The sequence below is a fragment of the Anthonomus grandis genome, chromosome 3 (assembly GCF_022605725.1).
Source record: "Anthonomus grandis grandis chromosome 3, icAntGran1.3, whole genome shotgun sequence".
NCBI classification, from domain to species: domain Eukaryota; kingdom Metazoa; phylum Arthropoda; class Insecta; order Coleoptera; family Curculionidae; genus Anthonomus; species Anthonomus grandis.
The window spans coordinates 28,550,389-28,573,251 of NC_065548.1; the positions used below are offsets into that span (position 1 = coordinate 28,550,389).

At 30.5% G+C, this 22,863-nt stretch overlaps 1 protein-coding gene across 15 annotated transcripts in view; it reads right to left on the reverse strand.

Moving 5' to 3' along the window:
* Positions 1 to 21,349, reverse strand: part of LOC126733697 (uncharacterized) — a 43,668-nt gene extending 22,319 nt beyond the window's left edge. For 12 of the 15 annotated variants that reach the window (XR_007659823.1, XR_007659820.1, XR_007659818.1 and 9 more), the window contains exons 1-2: positions 21,152 to 21,349; positions 12,354 to 12,539 (exon numbers count right to left, since the gene is read on the reverse strand). Coding sequence is in view for 3 of the 15 variants with exons in the window: in XM_050437073.1 (XP_050293030.1) it covers positions 12,354 to 12,505 (152 nt within the window). In the remaining 12 variants the exon portion in view is untranslated. Of the gene's footprint in view, positions 1 to 7,850; positions 8,093 to 12,353; positions 12,540 to 20,925; positions 21,114 to 21,151 lie in introns of those variants that run through there. The other 3 variants (XM_050437075.1, XM_050437074.1, XR_007659824.1) reach the window with 3 other exon arrangements.
* Positions 21,350 to 22,863: the final 1,514 nt, after the last annotated feature.

Sequence of the window (22,863 nt, forward strand, 5' to 3'; positions counted from 1 at the left end):
AAAAATAAGATTTTGAAAGGCTGCCTTTTTGCCATAGGTAAAAGTAATGACTTAATATTGTAGGACCATAAAGCATTCAGTGGGAGCTTTTAAATGATGTATCGCATGACCCTCCTTTCTATTTAATTTAATTTTGGCATCCGGCCACCATTTTGAAGTTTTGTAAAATAAGCTAGGTACCAAAAAGTATTATTTAGGTTGTTAATGATGTTTGCCAAATTTCAAATCTTTATATAAACGCATTCAAAACATTAATTAAGGGCCCCACTGTATACTATTTCACCTTTTAGGTTAATAATTATTTTACCGTCTGCCTTTGGGAAAATATTACTTATATTTAAAGTTATAATAAGTTTTTACCAAAGTTTGGTTCTCAAGCAGATTAACTTTTTTATTTAATACAACAGTTAGAAAACTATATTTTGACTAGTAATTTGAAAATTTTAAATTTTGTAGTTATAAATTTATAATTAGGTTAAACCTGTAAGCAGTCTTTTTTCAAACTACTAAAAATTCCTTTAGAAAGCGAAGTAAATTAAAAGAATGCTGAAAGTTCGCCTTAAGAAATTAATCGCCCAATAAAATTCTCAAAATAACTTTTAATCAATACTTTAGCAATTATGTCTTGTTTCAGTATCTTCGAGAAAGGTTTAAAATAGATGTTCCTCACAGATTCAAAGTTTACAATTACATGTCACCAACATTCTGTGATCACTGTGGTTCATTATTATATGGATTGTATCGACAGGGGCTAAAATGCGAAGGTAAGAATGTTATCTTAAGTTATTTTTTCTTTTAATTAAAAATTTTGAGTTATTGCGTATTTTGCCAATATTTTCAAGGATGCAGTAAGTTATACTTAAAACAAAAATATATAAACAATATTCATAATAGTGTAAAATATTACAGAATAAGGTAACATATGCGAAAATTATTATATTATAACATTCAATTCAATTTGCTCAACAATTTAATTAAGTAATGCATTCTAAATTTTTAAATTCAAATTTAGTAAAAATAACATTGAAAAGTATATTTAAATTAATTGACTTTATATCTCTCAACTACTTTATGCTAGTGTGAATGCTAATGCGCAATATTTATTAATTAATTTAACATCTATGGTATTTTAATTTGTTGGAGTTTTCAGTTTAAAAATAAAATTAACAAAGTAAGCGCACGTTCATCAGCAAAACCATTAAAATTTAAATTAAAATTGAATATAAATTTCGATTCTCATAGTTGTAATTAACAGCGCATTAACCACCAAATAAATTTTTATGATATTGGTTATATTTTAATCATTAAGGTTAAAGTGTTATATAGCGTGATAATCAGACTACTACGAATCTCAGAATTGAGATCTGGCTAATAATAGAGTACACAGGTAAGTATAAGTTTAAATACAGATAAAGTTGAGCAATTTTGTAAGTAGTAAAATGGCCTTAAAAATATTCTAAAAGTATACGAAATTTTTTTTTTAAATTAAGGATTACAATTTAAAAATTTTAATTGTCAGAATAGGGCTGATGGTTGAGACTTAAAATCAGAAAGGTCTTATGCCTTAAATTTAAATTAGAAATTCAACCACTCAATAGTTAACTCTACGCATCGGTGAGTGAGTGTAAATTTATCATTCCCTTTTTCTCAGTGCAATTTTGGAAATCATAGTTCTAGTAAGGTGACTGGCGCATTTAACTTGTTTATTGTTTTGTAAGATAAGAAAGCGGTTTGTAATGTTTTGGTGGTGGAGAATTTCAGTTTTCCTTTGATATTGGGTACCGATTTTTGGAAAACTATTGATGTCGTTCCTGATTTGCAAAATGGTTGTTGATATTTTGGTGAGCCATCTCAGCAAATCTGTATCACTGAAGCCATTATTCCCCAGGAAACTTTAACCCCAGAACAGCGATCCGTCTTAGATAAATTGACTTCAAGATACTTTCCTTTAATGGGTGGTAAGCTTGGTCGAACAGATTTAGTAAAACATCAGATTAATACTGGTAATGCCCAACCCACTCGTTTGCGCTCTTATAGATACTCACCCGCTACTCTAAAGATTATTGATGAGGAGGTTGATAACATGCTGCAACTCGATATTATCGAACCATCATAATGTGCCTGGTCTTTCCCTGCCTTAGTAGTACCGAAAGGTAATGGTAAATGGAGATTTTGCGTGGACTATCGAAAACTAAATTCTGTTACGGCTAAGGATGCTTATCCGATCCCTTTTATTGATAGTATTTTGCACAAATTAAGAAATGCAAAGTATCTTACTTCGTTAGATGTCAACTCTGCATATTGGCAAATCGAGGTTGATGAACATTCACGTGATAAAACTAGTTTTTCTGTCCCTGGTCGGGAACTTTTACGATTTAAGAGAATGCCATTTGGGTTAAAGAATGCCCCTGCAACTTGGCAACGATTGGTAGATATCTTATTGGGAGCTGATTTGGAGCATGTCTTTATTTATTTAGATGACGTAATTTGTATTTCTGAGGCTTTTCAGCAACATTTTGAGGTTTTGGAGGAGATTTTCCAGAGATTTCATAGAGCTGGTATAACTCTCTTCGGATAAGTGTAAATTTTGTCTATCCGAACTTAAGTATTTAGGATATGTTTTCGAATAAAGATGGACTTCATGTCGACTCGGATAAGGTGACAGCCGTATTAAACATTCCGACTCCAAAGAACGTTTTACGTCTTTATAATTAAGGAGCCCTAAGAAAGATGTCTCAATGGAAACACGGAACCCCAAAAATGTCACCAATGGTGAAAACTACTTACGAAGTTTCGAGAGGCATCGAACCACTATGAAGCATCCAGCTTCGAAAGATAATTGGTAGAAAGTAAAGAAGCACTAGTGAATTTTATTTTTAGGTGTTAATTTCCCTAAAAAGATGCTAGCGAAGAGAGATAATATTAAATTTATTTCACGACATAACCTCTCTCCGTCACAGCGGACAGCACGGTTCACTTTTGAGGGACGCAGGAGCTGGAAAGACCCTTCAAATGCGTCGCGGGACTGCTTAAGTATTGGTCCAAAAGACGTCCGGGCGCAAGACCGGAGATTGAAGAAGTTCTCTCGTTACTTCATGGGTTTAGCCGCTATGGGCCCAACCAAAACCGATACATAGATCACGAATAAGCAAACCATAGAGTGCCTAGTATGAGAATACAAATACGGGACACATCGGAATAATTCGATACGCGGCGCCACTGGCGCCTGCTTTAGTAAACCGATTGACCAACTCGCCTGCCGTGAAATCTTCTCCATGCACATCATATTGTAAACAATAACAAAGAATTAAAGAGGTGATAACATTGATAGTGGTTCAATGAAAAATATTAGAGAATTCCATAAAAAATCGAAGGCAATAGTAATTATGGTGGGTGTCTCAGTCAGCAGTCTCGTCCTTATGAAGTTTTGAAAGAAAAATTTATAATAAGGTCATTTTTAAATATCTTAACCAAATGAATAAAAGTTAAGATTCTCCAGATCCCGCATAAAGCGTAATTAATCCTAACAAATTTAAGTTAAATTGAACATAAAGAGAAATTTATAAATAGTACCTACAACTCACGCAATTTAAGTACCTTGATATAACAAAATTCAACAAAGTGGGTAATCAACGAAGCGGTGATGTATTCAAAAAAATCAAAAAAACATAATAAAACATAGATAGATAATAAAAGTAAAATAACATACTGTTTTCCTGATATTTATACATATGTATATATGATAATATGATATGTTGAGATATACTACAAATTAATGAGTTTGGAAAATAATTAAATAAAACGACTAATATGAGTAGGTTCTATTTAATACTGCATTGGTCAAAATTCCTACAGACCTCTTCCTTTGGTTTATTTTGTTTTCTTTAACGACACTTTATGCGGACAGAAAAAGCAATTCAAATTTAGTTCTAAAAAAACGACCCATTAAGATTTTCGCTCGTATTTCTCCTGTTGTACAATGTGATGTGTTACAGTAATAAAATAAAAAATCATTAATAATGAAATTAATATGTTCAAATTAATCTTAATTGAAAGCGAGCCTTTAATATTACGTTTTCCATTATACTAAGTCATTTATAGATGGATGGTATAAGTAATATGGTATATATGTAAAAGTTTTTGCATTATCAGTACAAAATTCTACGGGTCTGTATCGTGAACGTCCGAAATTCTTGTTGATAAAAGGACCAAAAAATCCACATATAAGCGTGTCCAAGGGGTACCCCATCATTCCCAAACTTGCAAAAAAACTTTTACTAGGTTTTAAAAATTACATTACAAGGCCTATACTTTTTAAGTAATTCGCTAAAATATTTTCTTGAAATTTTAATGGAATAATTAACCACATAACAAACATCCTTGTTCGATACTAAGTTCGTGCCTCACTTTAAAGAAAGGTATAAAATCATTGTTGTTGTGTCAGTAGAACTTTTTTGCCATCTAGGTTTTATAAAAAAAACATATCTTAGACAAAATTCTGTCCTTAAGAATTACATTTTCAATTTGCACAAAATCTAAAGGAATATTTTCATTTTGTAAAAGTTAAGATTTGAGACTTCAGCACCTATATTTAAAAATAAAAGTGTATCTGAGTTTACCCTTGTAACCTATTAGCTGCAAAATCGGAATGCTCATTTTTTTGCCAAAAATAATTAATAACGGCCCATGATCTGTAACTAATATAAACCTTTGAATAAATAAATACAAAAAAAAAATTGTATGCCCAAAATAATTGCAGTCGCTTCTTTTTCAATCTAGGAATCAGAAATTTCACATTTATTTAATAATTGCAAGCAAATGCTATTGGTTTTTTGACATTTTTATCATTTTTTGTTGAAATAAATAATATTTTTCAGTTTTGACTTTTAATCCACAGTTTTCGAGATTGTGAAAAACTTGTTCCAGCGCTCCAAATGTTCTAGATTATCTTTTCTCGTAACCAGGCTATCATCAAATAAAACACGCAACTCCCGGTATTGGAAAAAATTCTTCCATAATTTGTTGAAAAATTGCGAGTACGGCAATCTAGTAAGTGAATAAACCCTTACGTGTCGACATCGTTACAAGTTGCCTAGATGATTTACAAATTTTTATTTGTTGATAAGCTTGAGATAAATCTATTTTTAAGAACTTTTGACCAAGCTGTAACTGTATATACAGGGTGTTCCTTAAAGACGTGCTAATATTTAAGGGGGTGATTCCTGGACCCATTTTAGTTCTTATGAACATTACGTCCTAAACGTCTTAACTTTTGAGATACAGGGTGTTAAAGTTAAAAAAAAAATCAGTTTCTTAATAATAACTTAAACAATATTATAGACATTTTTATAAAATTCAGTACATGTATTCTATGCATCAAGATTTTATTCCGCCAGTGGCGTCCCTACAGGTCTTCTGTTGAATATTTTTAATGAAAAAATGTTTATACCACTGCTTTTTCTTAAAACAAAAATTATTTTTAAAATTTTCAATTATTTATTAGCAAATTTGATCTCTTGGTTTTTTTTCGTCCGACGCATAGTTTTCGCTTAAAAAACTAAAAACAATTTTACTTCCCTAAAAATTTGATGCGGTGTGAAAATGTTTGTTCGTCGATTGGAAGCAAATTAAGGAGTCAGATTTATTACAAGAAGTATGAAAAGTAAAAAAAAAATAAATAATTTAAGAAATACTCATGTTTTTAACGCGTTTAAAAAGTAAATGGGAGTTAAAAAGTGCCGTAACGAATCTTTATTTAACGCAAATAAAGTAGCGGAGTCGCCTATGCATGTTTCTTATTGCTCGTTGCTATGGGCAACGAGCTAGCTTTTTAGTTAAGTAAAATTGTTTTTATTTTTTTAAGCGAAAACCAGGCGACGGACAAAAAAAAACAAGAGATCAAATTTGCTAAAAAGTGATTTAGGATTTAAGGAACACTGTATAAATATTCAATACGACGTAATGGAAAATAAACAATTATAAGATGAGGTTTTAAAGTAATTTTAAAATTACCGTTTGAACAAGTCGTCAAGTTCATTTTCAATTTTTGGTTTTAATGCAGCACGTACTGGTATCGCTTTACAAAATTTTAGTATAACTCCTTCCTTAAGTTGTAAATTTACTTCAAATTTCTAAAATGTACCCAATTCTGGGTCATAAATATTTTAAAATTTTTCTAATAAATTGGAAAGCTAGGTAGAAAAACCTATTTCTCCTAATTGCACTGCATACATACTTTTCTTTTTTTTTCATTTTTATTTATAGAACAATTAATTTGATTATTTTGTTTACAAAATTCTAACTTTAACATTTTCTGCTAATTAGTGGAGGTCCTCCCTCTCTAAAAATATACGTTTTTAAGGAATAATTTTTATTTTTGTAAATAAAAGCTAAAAATTAATAGGTTTAAATGTTATGCCTACAAAGAATGTGTAAGAATGTATATAAGAGACAAATTATTCTTATGTAAGTAATAATTTTTAAAATGTTTTAAATATATTTTTTCCGAAATTGTACACTGCGTAAAATTTGAATCAGTTTCAAAATTAGGTGGATTTCTTTCATTATAGAGTTGTGTATTTGGATATAATATGGTTTAATATTATGTGACTTCTGAATATTATTGACATCCAATTGCCTAATATTATATAGATTTCTCGTTGTCGGAGTTTTACGGCCACTCACTATTTTTCTGCATATAATGACTGCGATTATACTGGAGCGCTAAATGTATCTTTTCACCACAATTATCGCACTTACAATTTTTATACATGCACTGATTGGTCTGAATGTTTTGACGGCTACACGCAGAACACATTCAATTTTTTCATTATTTCCTCTAAAATTTTCCCTCATGTCGTGCTCTAGAATTGCTGATTCCTTAGTTAATGCAAGTTTAACTACACTATCGCTTGGAAATATTTTCCCCGAATTTTATCATCATACCTTTCAACAATAAATATGTTTCTTATAACTACCCGCAGGTAGGTGGAAAAACAGTCAGCGAAAAAATTGCAGTGTGAAGCTAAACTTTTTAACTTGGCCTGCCGATTCTTTACAGATTCATTAGATTGTTTTTTAGCATTTTAAAGTTGCAATCTTTGAAAGCAAAGTAAGTTTTTTTTTGTTGAAAGATTAAAAGATCTTCACAAAATCAATACAATTAACTTAGAGCGAGCTACTTAGTTGGTGTTAAGCTGCTATAGGTTATACTTATGTGATTTGTCATATCTCTTTTTGTAGTGGTAAAGGCACTAAAGGATAAGGAATGAACGCAATTAGGAAAAGTAACTAACGAAGTGGTAAGAATCCACAAGAAGTCAAGGTTCAAAGTAAATCATCAGTTAAACTAAATACAATAAGTATCTATCGTGTCATACACGAAGACAAAAAAATTACTTAAGGAATAGTTTAAAACTGACAGCAGAACCAAAAAACGAAAACAGTATAAAAAACCCTATAATAAATTACTGACGCAGTAGGTGTGATTTTAAATACGCGCATGGAGACTGTTATAATAAAATTCCCTTCGAGTTTAAATTGTGATTTCCAAAAAAGATAACAACATTAATTACTGATTGACTAGGGATAAAATGATCAATATAAAGAAGAAGTAAAAAAGGCAAAAACAAGTAAAAATGAGGTAGGCAGTTTCTAAACGACTCTCGCTCTTAATCTAAAAATAAACAAACAAAATGGCTATGTTTATGTTTTATAGAAAATTCTTTCGTAGAAAACCATAATTTTTGTGACGAAATTAAGAAAGAATACACTGCTTAAATAAAAATAAAAGAGCATAGTCCATAAGATTTATTGTTCAAATACTATTTTTTTTTGTATTGTTGCTTTTTTATGGATTAGTATTTGCATGTTTTGTTTATAATAAATATTATATAATAATTTTTTAACCCATTATATTTTTTAATTTATTTAAGTTAGGTATAGCATATGTTACATAAAGTTGTGTTAAAATTTTGTGTAGAATCGGAAAATTCAAAAAAATATACCATTTTATTTAAAAAGAAGGTAACCTTGGTCTCTACTACTATTGCGATGCCTCCTGTACATGCAAAGTTATCTTTCTATTGTACATCTGAAAGAGATCTATAATTATTATTTGGGACACTTTTTGCTGAAAGGGCGTGTTCACGAGTTATTAAGGCGGTCCGGGACTTTCCTAACACACGGTATATTAAATGTTAGTTATTATCCGCATGTTAGAAAAGTATTTATAAACTTACTATATATTATACAAAAATGAAACTTATAAATAATTATACAGAACGGAGAATTTGAAGATTGTTTTAACTTAGAGGCTCAAAGGTACTTTTTTTGCTTCATTTAGCAATCGATTTTATTTTTAAATTTTGCTGTTACTCTGCTATTATCTGTTTTCACTCAACTATTCAAGAGTACTTTAGTATCTTCTGGTTGATGCCATTTTGCTAAAGCCAGAGACGTAGTAGTCTGACTAGTAATATCTTCTCTAATATATCTCATATATTATTTACCTAATGAAGATGTTAAACCAATTTAGAAACTAAAGAAGAATCAGTCCCACTTGCCTATCATATGGAAGTAAAAAGGTTAAAAATATAAATGTTAAGTAAACAATTTCACCTGCAGATGCAGTTAAGTCTCTTGTTGATTGCAACGCCGTATTCATCCGGATAAAGCGTACGGTGGCCGAAACCAATTTTTCCTATAGAAACTGAAAAGTGTGATTTTTCCAGTGATATTTCGCGATTTTAATAACATGCAATAAAACTAAAACTAGCACGAGATCTATCACAAAATTTACGGCATTTCAATCAACCATATTTTTGTAAACAAGTAAGATGACCTATTTTTAAATTGCTTGCTCCTTTTACTGTTCGTTAAAAGAATAATAAGCTTTTTTAATTAGAAATGCAGCTATTTTCGATTTTATAGTTGTAACGAGGGAACTAATTATAATAAAACTCATTCATTTTTGATGAAATATCTTTATCTGAATAACTAGTGACTAACAAATTTAATATCAAAGTAGATGGGTATGTTAACATGAGACCCACCCAGGTATAAGAAATGAATTTGCCAGTTATGTTTTATTCTTAATTTTGAATCAAACGGTAACTAAAATAGTTTCGGTTATCCTCCACTAAATTTATTTGAAAAACCAGTTATCCTACATGTTTCGGACATATAAGATGTCCATCATCAGGGATATACAAAGAGGGTTTTCATTACAACACATAAAAAGCCACAGTGCTTCTGGCAAGGTCAAAGGTTAAAATTACTAACAATAAATAAAAAGGGCATATTAAGATGCACGAGAAAGTGACTAAACAGGGTCTACACAAACATTAAAATCACATAATTACCACACTAGGATAATTGTTATGTCAACAAGAATTAACAAACCCTTTGTTTGTCTAAAAATTTGCAAGATATATTGATCATGAATGTGTAGTACCTGCACGTCTTAAATTTAAATTTCCCTTATGCCTTATGTTGAATTCGAATATCCCGCGGCTTTCTTGACATGACTCAGTCGGTATTGTAACTGCCTGCAATATCGATTATTTATATTTATTTTTCAAATAGTCCCAATAGCTGCAAAGATTGCGCTGTAGTCGCGTCTTTTTTATTGACTCTTTTTATGATTTTTCTTTCTCTATGGATGAGTTATGATTGACTTACTTCAGCGTTTTGCGAAATATATGGTACGATCAATATACGATATATGATTATAATGATGTTTTTCATAGAATTATCACAAATTTCCTTACCAATTTAGGATTTTAACTATAATCTAAAAAAGCCTCACTATATAAAACCTATATTTTTAAATAAATAGTTATCCTTTCAAATCATTTTTTAATTATGTATGTAATAGGTCGCAGTAAATAAAACAATCCTCGCTCTAAAATGTTTGCATACATCGTATATTATATCTATCTAAAATCTAAACTTGACTCTCATAAACTTGACAATCCGGTAGGATCTATTTTAGTAACCACAACTCACTAAAAATAATATAATGCATTAACAGAAATGCAGGTATCTGGTTAGTAATTGCACCTGGATTGCATCCAATTGTGTCCACCAAACCGTACGAACTAAATGTGCTTTGTAATATTTTATTTTTTATTTGTTATTTAAATCGATTTATACGGGAATAGCGTCACGATATAAATTGAAATAGCACTGGCGTCAATGCCACACGTTACGGTTAAAATTAAATACTTCCTTGAATTAAACGTCAAATTCAAATAATTTGCAGATTTCAATTATAATGTAAATTAGAAAACTCAATCTAAGAAAAGCATTTATTTGAAATAAGTTCTCCAGAAATAATTTAGGATTTCTTTTAACAATAGTATAAAAGTATTATTGATAATAAGAATATCTATGCATTAACTAATCAGGGTATTTATGGAAAACTCAAAATAAATTAGACGTCAAAAATAAATGTGCAAGAGTTGCATTGTATTAGACCACGTTGCTTGTTAGGGCACTTTTTCAAAACAGAATAACTTATTACAGTAAATAAAATACCGATTATACTATGTTAGCACAGTCGGTATACATAATGTTCTACCTGCCAAAAAATTGTTTATGTAGAGAGTAATTCGAGGTGGCTGGTGGCTTAAAAAGCATATGGCGAATGGTAATATCAATTAATTTAGAATTGATATTATAATTTGGTAAGCATAATAAGTGACGCTTTTGTTAAAATCATTTTAACAACCCATAATGCTTAATACAAGCTCAATTTGGCCCTATACAAAGATGTAATAAAATAAACGCGTTTAAAAATTAAAGTTAATTTAATTTTTAAACGCAATTTACGTTAATTAAACTTAATTTTTTTAAACGCTGTATTTGTTAAAAAAACTTATAGAGTCATCTTAACAGCCACCCTGTACATAAATCAGTATTTAGATATAAATGAACAATACAAATTTGAATTTGCAAATAACAACAACTCTCGATCTCCTAGCAACTTTCGATCATAAATAAACCCACAAAATGGCAGTAAGATGTACTCATGTTAATATACAGTTTAATTACAAGCAAAAGGAATATAACACAAGTTGAAATAGCTTACAGGTTATAACATGAGGTCTCTAACAACGCCAAATTCTTATAAAAAGGCAAGAAATGGCTAAATTCTGGAAAATAAAGGTCAAGTTAATATGTGATATACTATCAGATAAAATATCTTCTAGAAACCAGCGCAAGAAAGACCGGAAGAGAAATAATAGAAAAAACTTTTAACCTAATCCTACATTTACGATGACAAACCAAATATAAAAATTGCTATAAGCTTACGCAAAGGTTTCACGAAGAAGGCGCGACTGACTATCAACGCTATAACTAAGAAATAAATATTGAAAATAAAAAATGTAATTTATTTAGACAATCAAGCAGTACTAACCGTAATCAGTCTTCACAACATCAATTCGATATTAGCCGAAGGCTTTAGGGGTACCCTAGGAATTGTAGTTCCGAAACTTAGACTGGGCAGAGGGCCATGAAGAGCATTAAGGAAAAGTAAATAGATTAGCCAGGGAAGAGTGAAACCGTTTTTGAAAACAATCTCGGCGGGCTTTATCAGGCAGACAGCTCTAAATAAAGTTTGGACAAGATACAATAAGTTTTCTTAGGTGGCGATAAAAAATTACAATTTAATCAGATTTAACAACAATTGCATAACGGCTATTGTTAAGCGTACAGTTTTTTACCTCCAAGATCTGATTTCTGCCTGACTTATCCCTCTGCCCTTATTTATAGCAATGATATCTAAAAAAACTAGGTTAATAGTTCTACAGAAACAAGGAGACTGAATAGAAGGAGGATGATATCCGCGCTTCCCAAATGAGATGACGCGTACGCAAAATTGAACGATAACTGGGTTCACCGAGTAGCCGCCTCGGTGCTGTTGGTCAGAAGTTTGCGTCGCTCTGATTGGTTACTCTAAGCGTGATTTTTATTTTTACTCGCGTCAGTTTAACGTTTTCAAAAGAGAATTTTTGATAAACAATTGTTTTAAATTAATTTACAATGGGAATAGGGCGTTGTAACATTCGCGGTTGCACGATCGGCTTTCATTCTGATCGGGAAAAAAGAAAAAAGAGAAAAAAATGGTTTAACTCTTTTTAGGACTCCACAGGTCAGTATAAAAACTATTTCGCATAAATTACGTTTTTTTTCGTTTGTGCAGGATGAACATAGATTTTGAAACTGGCGAAAGGTATTTGATTACATTAAAAAAGGTAAACATGTATGCGAATTGTACTTTTCTAAAAAATATGTTGTCAGGATATATCGTAAAGTAATTGATCCTGATGGGAGTATAAAATACTTACCAGACATCAAAGAATGGCATGCCCATACTTGAAAATGCCGAAAATCGCATTATCATTATCATTAACATTATCAAAAGGTGGGTCTCGCTGATCAGATGTGGCAACTTTCGGAAACTAGTTTTCGCTTTTTTTTGGGTACACACGTTTAGCATCAGTCTCCTTGTCTCTAGTTTCCTTGTACAGAAACTACAAATATTTTGTGAAAATTTATAGAATTAATATGAGAAAGGTAAAATTAGGAATATGTAAAGACTTTAACTACTACAGATTTAAAAATTATATTTTTTACTCAATGTTTAATTGGTATATATGATTAATCAAAAAAAATCTCATCTGAAAATTACCCATTGTACCGTGTATAACATATTATGTATTATTGTAGAGACTGTTCTTTTGATGTTAATACAGGCTGTTAATACATCAATTATAATGGAACAACAAATATTATCAAAGTTACTATTATTATTACAGAAACTATTAAAAATTCTAATTATAGCTAAATCATAAATGTAAATTATGTGAAATCAGACTAGTTAGGTAAACTAAGTTACCAACATTATAGTTTGAAATACGTCAGTTGTTTGATATAATTCACAAATAATTGCATTGAAAACTAAATTCTTGTTTGGGGAACGGAGTCGGGGTTACTAATTATATTATTAACTCTCTGGAGAGTTTGTGTGGCTTACAATATCAATGGAAACTAATTTATTTTGGAGGAATTTATTTATTGAGCCATTTTGGACAGATTGTTTGATTTAAACATACTATTACTCATATTAATAAATTGATTGCCCGTATGTTGTTAAACAATATGGATTGAAACAATTTATCTGACACATTTTTTATTTGACTTATAAGAATTATCTAAGCTGATTTTGATTTACAGACTGCTATCCTAAACTCGCGCCGTCACTGGGGTAAAAGTAGAATGAAATAAAATTCGTGGTATATGAGTGTGAAAAGATTACTTTCGGAGAAAACAATGCAACTTTTAAATTCACACAGTACTTAGACTAAAAACGTATTGTAAATGAGCGCACGCATGACCGTATCCACTTCAAGTAAAATCTATATTGTTGTGGCGAATTCATAATTATTTACTTATTTTATTGGGTATTACGTCACCATTTCATTAAAAATCAATTTAAATAATTACTAGACTATCGATACGCACAATTATTAAAAAATAGAAGAAAAAAGAACAAAGAATCTACTTATTGATAAAAGGACTTAATTTTAACTAATGTTCCGGTCGTTAAATCTACTACCGTTATCGAGTTTTGTAGAAAAAGTTATCATATTTACTGTGCTAAATTAAAAGACCAATTGTTCTAGTTTGGTGATTAGTGTGTTGATAAAGTACAGTACAACATTAAGTTTGATATTGCTAAAAAAGTGGCCGAATTAGAACAATAAGTTAATATATGCAAGGCAAATACCGAGGACATTCTTTAAAATACTCGACATTTTGACAAGAAAGATGAACAATGGACTACCGTAGTAAAAACTTTAGTAAGCACCTCTGATAATCCGACTAAAAAATGCAAACCAGGATAGTACAAGAACGAAAATCGTTATTCAGGAAAAAGTTAAGCCTTTGAATTTACGGCAATAAAGTAAAAAATTCAGGAAATAGTAGCACTGTTGTCGAATGTCATGACAATCAATCGTTACAAAGAGAAAAAATAAAATCTCCAAGTCTCAGTCTCAAAATATCTTTTTATGTGTCAATCAGGTTACATGTTTCGCTTATAAAGCATCATCAGACCTACAATAAACAGAAAAACACACTTAACTACAATAAAACCTTACACTAAAACAAAATCAAATTTTAAAATTAGTTAAAATTACCTTATAGCCTGCTAAGTACTGACAAATAAAATGTAAATCTGAGAATACCCACATATTTTATAATAAAAAATAATAACATGGCACAAAAATTCAACAAAAAATATAAAAAGGAAAAACGTGACTAGTATGAACTAGAACCCACGCTCTAAAGTTGATCTCGGTGAAACACCACTCGGCCAGCCCTGCTTATGAATATTAGAGTCAAAGGCATATATGCGTATCGTGAGCAAAAACAGGTTAGATAAGATTATTAAAGATAAGTCCTGGCTCAAAGGTGAAAACATCATTAACGCATGTCAACATTGGACTCTTTTTGGCTTTGGTGATTTCCATTTTCTCCAAGAGATCCAACTTTCTACCCTTATGGCACTTGTGAACAATGGAAACATTTTCAGGGACGGAAAAACTATGACCCGTTGATAATAAATGGTTAGCAAATGCTGACTTAGTTTCTGTGGTGTCGGTGTCCCTGAACTTATTAACGAGGCTTAGGTGTTCCTGTACCCTTGTGAATACTCTCCTTCCTGATTATCCTACATAAACAGCAGGGCAATCCCTACAATAAAGGCAATATACACCCGATTTGGATAGAGGGTCACTTTTATCCAACGTCTTTACTAGGTTCTTTTTTAGCGAGTTAGTCGTTTTGAAAGCTATGGGAAGGCTGAAAGGCTTAAAAAAATTTGCAAGTTGTTGAGAGATGCCGCCGAAATAACTAACGCATCTAAAATTATTATTGTTGGTAATGTTGTTCGGTGGGTGGACGATGTGGGTGGACGATAGGACAGTTTATGCAGAGTGTTCATTTGAAAACTTCCCACCACGGATTTATCGAAAACCACTGTTAAAAAAAACGCCGAAATACGTCAAAAGGTTTGTCAAGGGGGACAGCTTTCTAACCTAAAATTACTTCACGCTCTGCTCCCCAGGGTCATCCCCTTAAAAATTTTAAATGGCAAGGGGTATCGAGTAATAGCTTGTTTAAAAGGTCTTTTGAAGTCTTTTATTTTGACGTTTAATTTTTTGAAATCGGTCGATTCGTTTTCGAGAAAATTAGAAAAATCTTTGTTTATCTTAATTTGTTCAGATAGAAAACAAAAACATAAAAATATCAGTTTTTATTTCAACTAGTGTTCAAAATGTTGCCAGTTAGGGTTTGCCAAATCTACAATTCGTTTATAATTTAAAACGGAAACTACCAACATAAACAGCAATTCCGAAGATTAGACGTGGAAGAAACTAAATAACAACCTTAATTTTTTTTTCCGCATTCTTTTCATCAACACAGATATCCTGGGCGAACTGTATTTATTGTTACACCTGCTTAGTTATTTATAGTTGCTAAGGAAAATAAAGAATTTATTTTGCCGTCAGTTACATTTGTGACAGTCTTGAAATAGTGAAAATTTATTTGTTGAATTAAAGATTTTACTTCCAAAATGGTTTATACACTAGCCGAAAGAGTGGAAATTATTCTAATTTATGGTGCCCAAAATCAATGTGCTCGGCAAACTGCCGTCACGTTTAATGCCAGACATCCGGAGAAGACAACTTCGCATACGTATGTTTGGACCTTGTTACTAAGTTTACTGAAACTGGATCTGTTGAAAATAAAAAACGGGATCATTGGCGAATTTTGGATGAAGCCGCTCAAGTTGAAGTTTTGGGTCATTTTGGAATAAATCCTAATACTTCATTACGCAAAATTCAAGTATTTCATTAGGCTCTGTTCACACAGTTACCAAACTTCATAAATTTCATCCATTCAAAATGAAAATATTGCAAGAGTTAACCGAAGACGATTTCGATAGGCGAGTTGAGTTTTGTAAAAAAATTACTGAAGCGATTATTGATAATACTATTCATGTAAAGAATATCTGCTTCAGCGATGAATGCACATTTTATCTAAATGGATTTGTTAATAAGCATAACTGTAGATATTGGAGCAATGAAAATCCTCATGCATTTGTAGAAGGGCATACCCAGTATCCTCAAAAAATTAATGTATGGGCAGGCATTTTAGGAAATAAAGTGATTGGGCCAATATTTATTAACGGAAATTTAAATAAAGACATTTATTTGGATATGTTGGAAAATACCATCAATCCGCTTATCACTGAATCCATTGAAAACCAAATCGATGATGATGGAAACTTTCTACCCTATACTTGATGAGGCTGAAATATATTTCCAGCAAGACGGCGCTCCTCCTCACTATGTTCTTCCCGTTCAGCAATGGCTAGACGATGAGTTTCCAGATAAATATATAGGGCGAAGGGGGCCTATAGAATGGCCTGCTAGATCTTCTGATATAACGCCGTTAGACTTTTTCTATGGGGTCATTTGAAATCTATTGTGTTTACTCCCCAACCTCAAACTTTGGATGAACTTCGTCAACGCATCATCGACAGCTGCCCTGATATCCCACAATATGTTTTTGAAAATGTCCGTCAGGAATTTGAACATCGCCTGTATCATTGTTTGGCCAAAAACGGGCAACATTTTGAACACTTATTGAAATAAAACCTGATATTTTCATGTTTTTGTTTTCTATCTGAACAAATTAAGATAAACAAAGATTTTTCTAATTTTCTCGAAAACGAATCGACCGATTTAAAAAAATTAAACGTCAAAATAAAAGACTTTGAAAGACCTTTTAAACAAGCTATTACTCGATACCCCTTGCCATTTCAAATGTTTAAGGGGATGATCCTGGTGAGCAGAGGGTGAAAGGGGGTGAAGTAATTTTAGGTTAGAAAGTTGTCCCCCTTGAAAAACCTTTTGACGTATTTCGGCGTTTTTTTTTAAACAGTGGTTTTCGATAAATCGGTGGTGGTAAGTTTTCAAATGAACACCCTGTATTTATTATAAAATTTGTAATATAATTTGTTAAAGCTATAAAGTGAAAAATTATTGTTTACAGCAATTATTTTTATAATAATATATTCTTTTTGAAAAGCGTCTTTGGACAGAGGTAATTTAAATAAACGAATTGAATTAAAGGCTGCATATTTTATGTTGATAAGGGAAATTGGAGTTAAATTGGATTATATTATCTGTTGCAGAAGATAAGACAATTCTAGCAGTTATGTGTGTGTCGCCTAATGTATTGACTGGATTGGTGGCATGTAAAAGGGTTTTCTTTGATTGGGATACATGTACGAACATTTTGGAGTTCTAAGTTGTTATAGATGTTGGAAATATAGACACAAAGCCGGTGCTTGTCATCAGAAGAAGTTTTTTTGCCCCTTATGTAACAGAAATAACAAGAGTAAAGAATGTTAGTCAACGATAAAAGAATGTACAGACTGTAAATATGCCTTTGACATATTACATTTAAATATATAAAATATGACCAATCTGGCTTTGATAAGCAATGTACGTCATACAAAAATGCTATAGACAAACTTAAGTCAAAAACCAAGTATAAATAACAATAATATGTTACCAAAAGTGTATATACTACAACAGATTTTTTTATTGTTCCTATAAATATAGGATCTTACAATTAACTTTCACCAACTATTTCAATTTATGAAGAATAGAAAGCCAACTTGAGTGAAACTAATTTGACTTTTGAAATTGAGGAAAACGAATTTAATTTATTTTAAAATTAAAAGTACTTCGAGAAACTTATATGATTGTTGTAATATATAGATCTGCAAATGCAGATGCAGCGACATTTCTAGAATTTTTAAAGGATAAATTAAGCAACGAGATCTTTCCGATGCACCAGACAATAATTTTGGGGGATATAAACTTGGATCGGAATAAAAATTCAAGTGAGTTAAAAAATATTTATAGCTCTTTAAACAAGTGGTTACAGGTAGGTGGTACAGGTGATACAAGAACTACATTCTTCTACAGTTCTTCTACGTTAATTGATTATACAAAAACTAATAACTTTAGTTTACAAGAGCCTGTAAGAGATTTTCCATGGTGGTCTCATTGGTTATTAGTGACAATGAAATAATTGGAGTAAACTTGGAGTTCTTCAAAAGGCAGGATGAAATTCAGACTTGGGAATATAAATAATATTTTTCGTGAGTTGATCGGCAGTTCGTGGAATCCTGAATCAGTGAATATTGATGTTATTTATTTAAAGCTTATCAGCAGTATTCACGCAGATCTAGATAAAATTACGCCCTTAGTAAAAATAAATAAAATACAATATTCATGGATTAATCAAAAAGGTAAATTTATTCAACGCATCAGAGATAGAGACTATAAAAAGTTTTATTGGACTAAGCGGAACGGGGATTGACAATATTATAAAAAATACAGAAATTAAGTTTTATTACTAATAAGAAAAAATAAAAAACAATACTATGAAGAAAACATCGATAATCGCAAGGGAGACAGCAAAAAAATGCGGAGAGCTCTAAAATAGTTGGTCGGAACAAATAAACGATATACCGTCAGTATATTATTTTTGGATAAAACTATAGTGACTCCTTTAATAATTTCTTTGCTGATTTTTTAGAACAGGTTTCACAGAGCATCGAGCACGGTGAATGGAGAGGACAAAATTTTGAAGACGGGTATGAATTCTCGAACTTTCGACGTATCAGTCAATTAAAAAAAGTAATATTTAACTGAAAAAATATTGGCTCTTATAATGATATATTGAATTAATATAATTGGTAAAACAATCACTAGCCACTGGAAATTTCCCGTGTGAACTATAAGAAAAAGTGTAATAATACCTATCCCAAAGGGGAATAAACTAACATCAGAGTTTAGACCTATTAATCTACTACCATCAATAGATAAAATTATTGAAACAATCATCTGTAGTCAATTAAGAGAGTACTTTAAGTCAAATCAGTTACTATTTACCGGACAGTTAGTATTTAGAGGCAAGCATTCGTGCGAATCTGCTATTCAATATATGTGTGCGAACTGAAGATAAAAATTATACGATGGCGAAATAGTGATTGATGTTTTTCTGGATTTAAAGAGGGCATTTGAGACAATTGATAGACAGATTCTCATCAAAAAAACTATTATGTTATGGTGTAAAGGACTTTGCACTGGCTTGGATAACTAAGCATTTACAAAACAGGTGTCACTAAACAAAAGTGTACAATAGCGTATCTCAAGAAAGGGAAAATTCATTAAGGTTACCACAAGGTAGTGTCTTGGGACCACTTGTATTTATAAGATATATAGATGACTTAAATAAAGTATTAAATAAGTGTTTTATAATTTTATTTGTGGATAATACGTTAATATCTATCTATGGGAAAAACCATAGAGAAATTGAAAATATTTTAAATAGTGAGCTGCCATTATTGTATAATTGGCTATCTAAAAATATATTAAAGCAAAATTCTTAAAAAAATTTACGTGTTTGGTGAGAGGTTCAGTTGTAAATTGAGAAAGTTTAATAATAAAGGCTTGTCTCTAGTTATAAACAATTTACCTGTGGGAATAGTTTCTGAAATTGAATACCTAGGAGTTACTTTAGAGCTATATCACCTGTCAATTATTTCTGTAAAAAAGTTGGGTTTTTCAGTAGAATTTCTAATTTTGTTTCATACTCGACCAGAATATTGATCTACAAGACCATAATCTTGCCCCATTTTACATACATACTTTATGGTTATTATTTTGTAACAAGGAGGATGTGTAAAAACTACAAATTTTGCAAAATAAAACAATGTGTGTAAATTGGCTAAATGTTGACCACAATATTAAAACAGCAAATCTCACTCTTATAAGAATTATCACAACCTATTGTCAGAATACTTAAATATAAAAAAAAATGCTTTACAGTGCCTAATTATTATATAAGGTCTAAAGATTATAATTTAAATATAGTTTGAATAACAGCATTGCAGAAAACACTATTTTATGATGGACTCAAAATATCAAGAATATTTTAAGTGTGGATAGTTTTAGTAAATCAGTATTTGCTAACTTATGCGAACAATCGTAATTTAGATTTAAGTATATTTGTAATATACAATTTAAACAATCAAGTCCTAAATAAAATGGATTTCACTTTGACTAATAAAAAATCACGAGACAGTTTTAACACTAATCAAAACTCTTTATTTTAATCTTGACACGTGTTTCGCTAACGATGTTGGCATCTTCGGGACAAGATTAAAACTAAAGTAAAAACAGAACTGCTTCCTCAATTTTAGTAAAGGAACTATAACTTATAATTTCAAAATTACGAAAATTAAAAGAAAATGCATCTATAAGGTAAAATGAAGATAAATGCATAGCTACTTGTTCAGTTGATATTAATAATACATAACTTTTAATTCTAAAGAGAGAGGTAGAACAGGGCATTTTTGAAATTAATTGACTAATAATTAGAAATATATTTTATTCACGTATTTTCTTATTAAATTATATAGGATCACACCCTTTTACTTTAAAAAAGTAACCTTTAATATTTTTTGAAACAGTTTATTAAATTTAAATAACTATGATAAAAAGAAGCGAAGAACAACAAAAATCTTTTTATCTTTAAATTTTATAAATTTCATTTATTTTATTTACTTTGATAAAGGTAGTACATATAAGTACGTAACGTTCGATAAAATTATGTCTTTTTACCCAATAAATAAGTTTCTCGTTCTTCTCAATTTCAATAAAAAAATAAAGTTACTATAGATTGCAACTAATGCTCAGTTTGTTGTTCATTTACTTCAAGATATTTTTGAAGTTGATAAATATGTTCTAATTGTACATTTTCAATTACTTGTGGAGCGATCAGTCTAATTGCTTGTCGAATTCTTTGTTTTAAATCATCAACATTATTTAGTCTATTCACATCAACTTTAAACTTTAAATAGCCCTCATAATCTAACAGAACTATATCCGGTGTCCTTGAAGACCAGTCAATCGGTCCTCAATGCATGACAAACTATCATCAAGTAGGTCCTAAAACTGGAAGATATTATTCGTAAATAATAAGGTCTACTTACTTTCTAAGAAATCACTTAAAAAATTAATGCTGGCGTCATAGTTTCTACTTGAGACACCCTGTACCCAAAATTTTCATTGTAGAGGACACATTAAAAAAATGGATAATAAATTAAACATTGGTTGCAATAAATGTATTAAGTATTAAGTGTAAAGAATAATTTTGTTTGTTTTAATTTCACGTTTCGTCACTCTGTTACTTCATATTTGACAAACCATTGACATTGACACGACGCGAGTCTATTGTAATTAAAGAAAAACAGTATTAAAATTATATTGATCAAATTAAAGAGAAAGAAAAAGAGAAGATCTAGAATTTCATTTGGGAGGTTCTTTTAAAATACTCTCAAAAAATGTTTTTTTTTTGTTTAGAACATTATTATTTATTTTTCTGTAAATAATTGTCTTTGTCTCTTCTCAAACTCTTAAGCTGGATTTATAAATACAGTTTACGATCTATGCGCAGTTGACGTCGATAATCATAACAACAGTTAAAGTTGAATAATCATAATAACACATTTGTAAGTTGCGTCGAGGTTGCGTAGAAATTTCCATTCTTCTTTCTAAAAATGTCTACTTTAGCCTTTATTTTTCCTCTTAATCGGAGAGGCGAATTTTTCCTCATGAGGGCTATTTGAAGTCCAAAGTTTATGTAAATAGACCACCCATTTTAACAAACATTTTAACAAGCAATTAGACTGATCTGCAAGTAATAGTTATATATTTATATAGTTATATAGTTATATATTTATAAGTTCAAAATGTGCAATTAAAAGGTATTTACCAACTTCAAAATGCATTACGTAAACGGACATAAGTAAACGGACAACAAATTGAACATCAGTTGCAATAAATATTGTATACATTTTTATTTTTTAAAGTTAAATAGTTCATTAGTCTATTACGTCAAATTTGACAAATCGCTGACATTAGGCATATGGTATAGTATACAAAAAAATATTTTTTGAATTTATCGTAGAATTGCAAAATGTTACGATATACAGGGTTTTTATTCAAAAAAATTAATGTTGATGTCATATTTCTACTTGAGATATCCTGTATATCAAATTTTGATTGCAAAAAAAGGAATAAGTGACAAGGCAAATCGACAATTCCCAAGGAAAAAAAACATCTGAATTTTTAATGAATTCGTCCCTTTTATCGCGAATGCACTGTATATTTGATAGATTATTTTTACAAAATAATTTTTTTACTTATATGTATATTAACATCTATGTGAATGGATGTCACAAAATTGTGCTGCTAATAATATATATAGGGAATAATATAAATAAATATATTTATGTATTGAGGCTGAGATCTTAGTTGTTAGACTATATCTTAAGGTTTTTTTTTGGGTGTAATTATTTAAAAGGATATCAAACTAAGGTGGATATGTTGTTGCTTTTGTTGATGCTCTTGTTGTTCAAAAGCATTTCTACCCTTATACTTGGCAGCGTCGTAGACTCTGGCCAAGAGATTAAAGAATATTGCTTTTGGTAAAAATTACTCTAAGCGAAAAGACCGATAAAAATTAGAATTAATTTCTGTGAAAGTCATCCCAGATAAATCGCATGAGTGGTGACTATCGTTTTCATTTAAATTTAGTAAGCATAACCTACATTAATGTAATTGGTGTGATGGTGCAAAATTATTTATTTAATTATAGACTTAAACGCAATCAATCTAATCTAAGTAGCGAATACAATTGTAA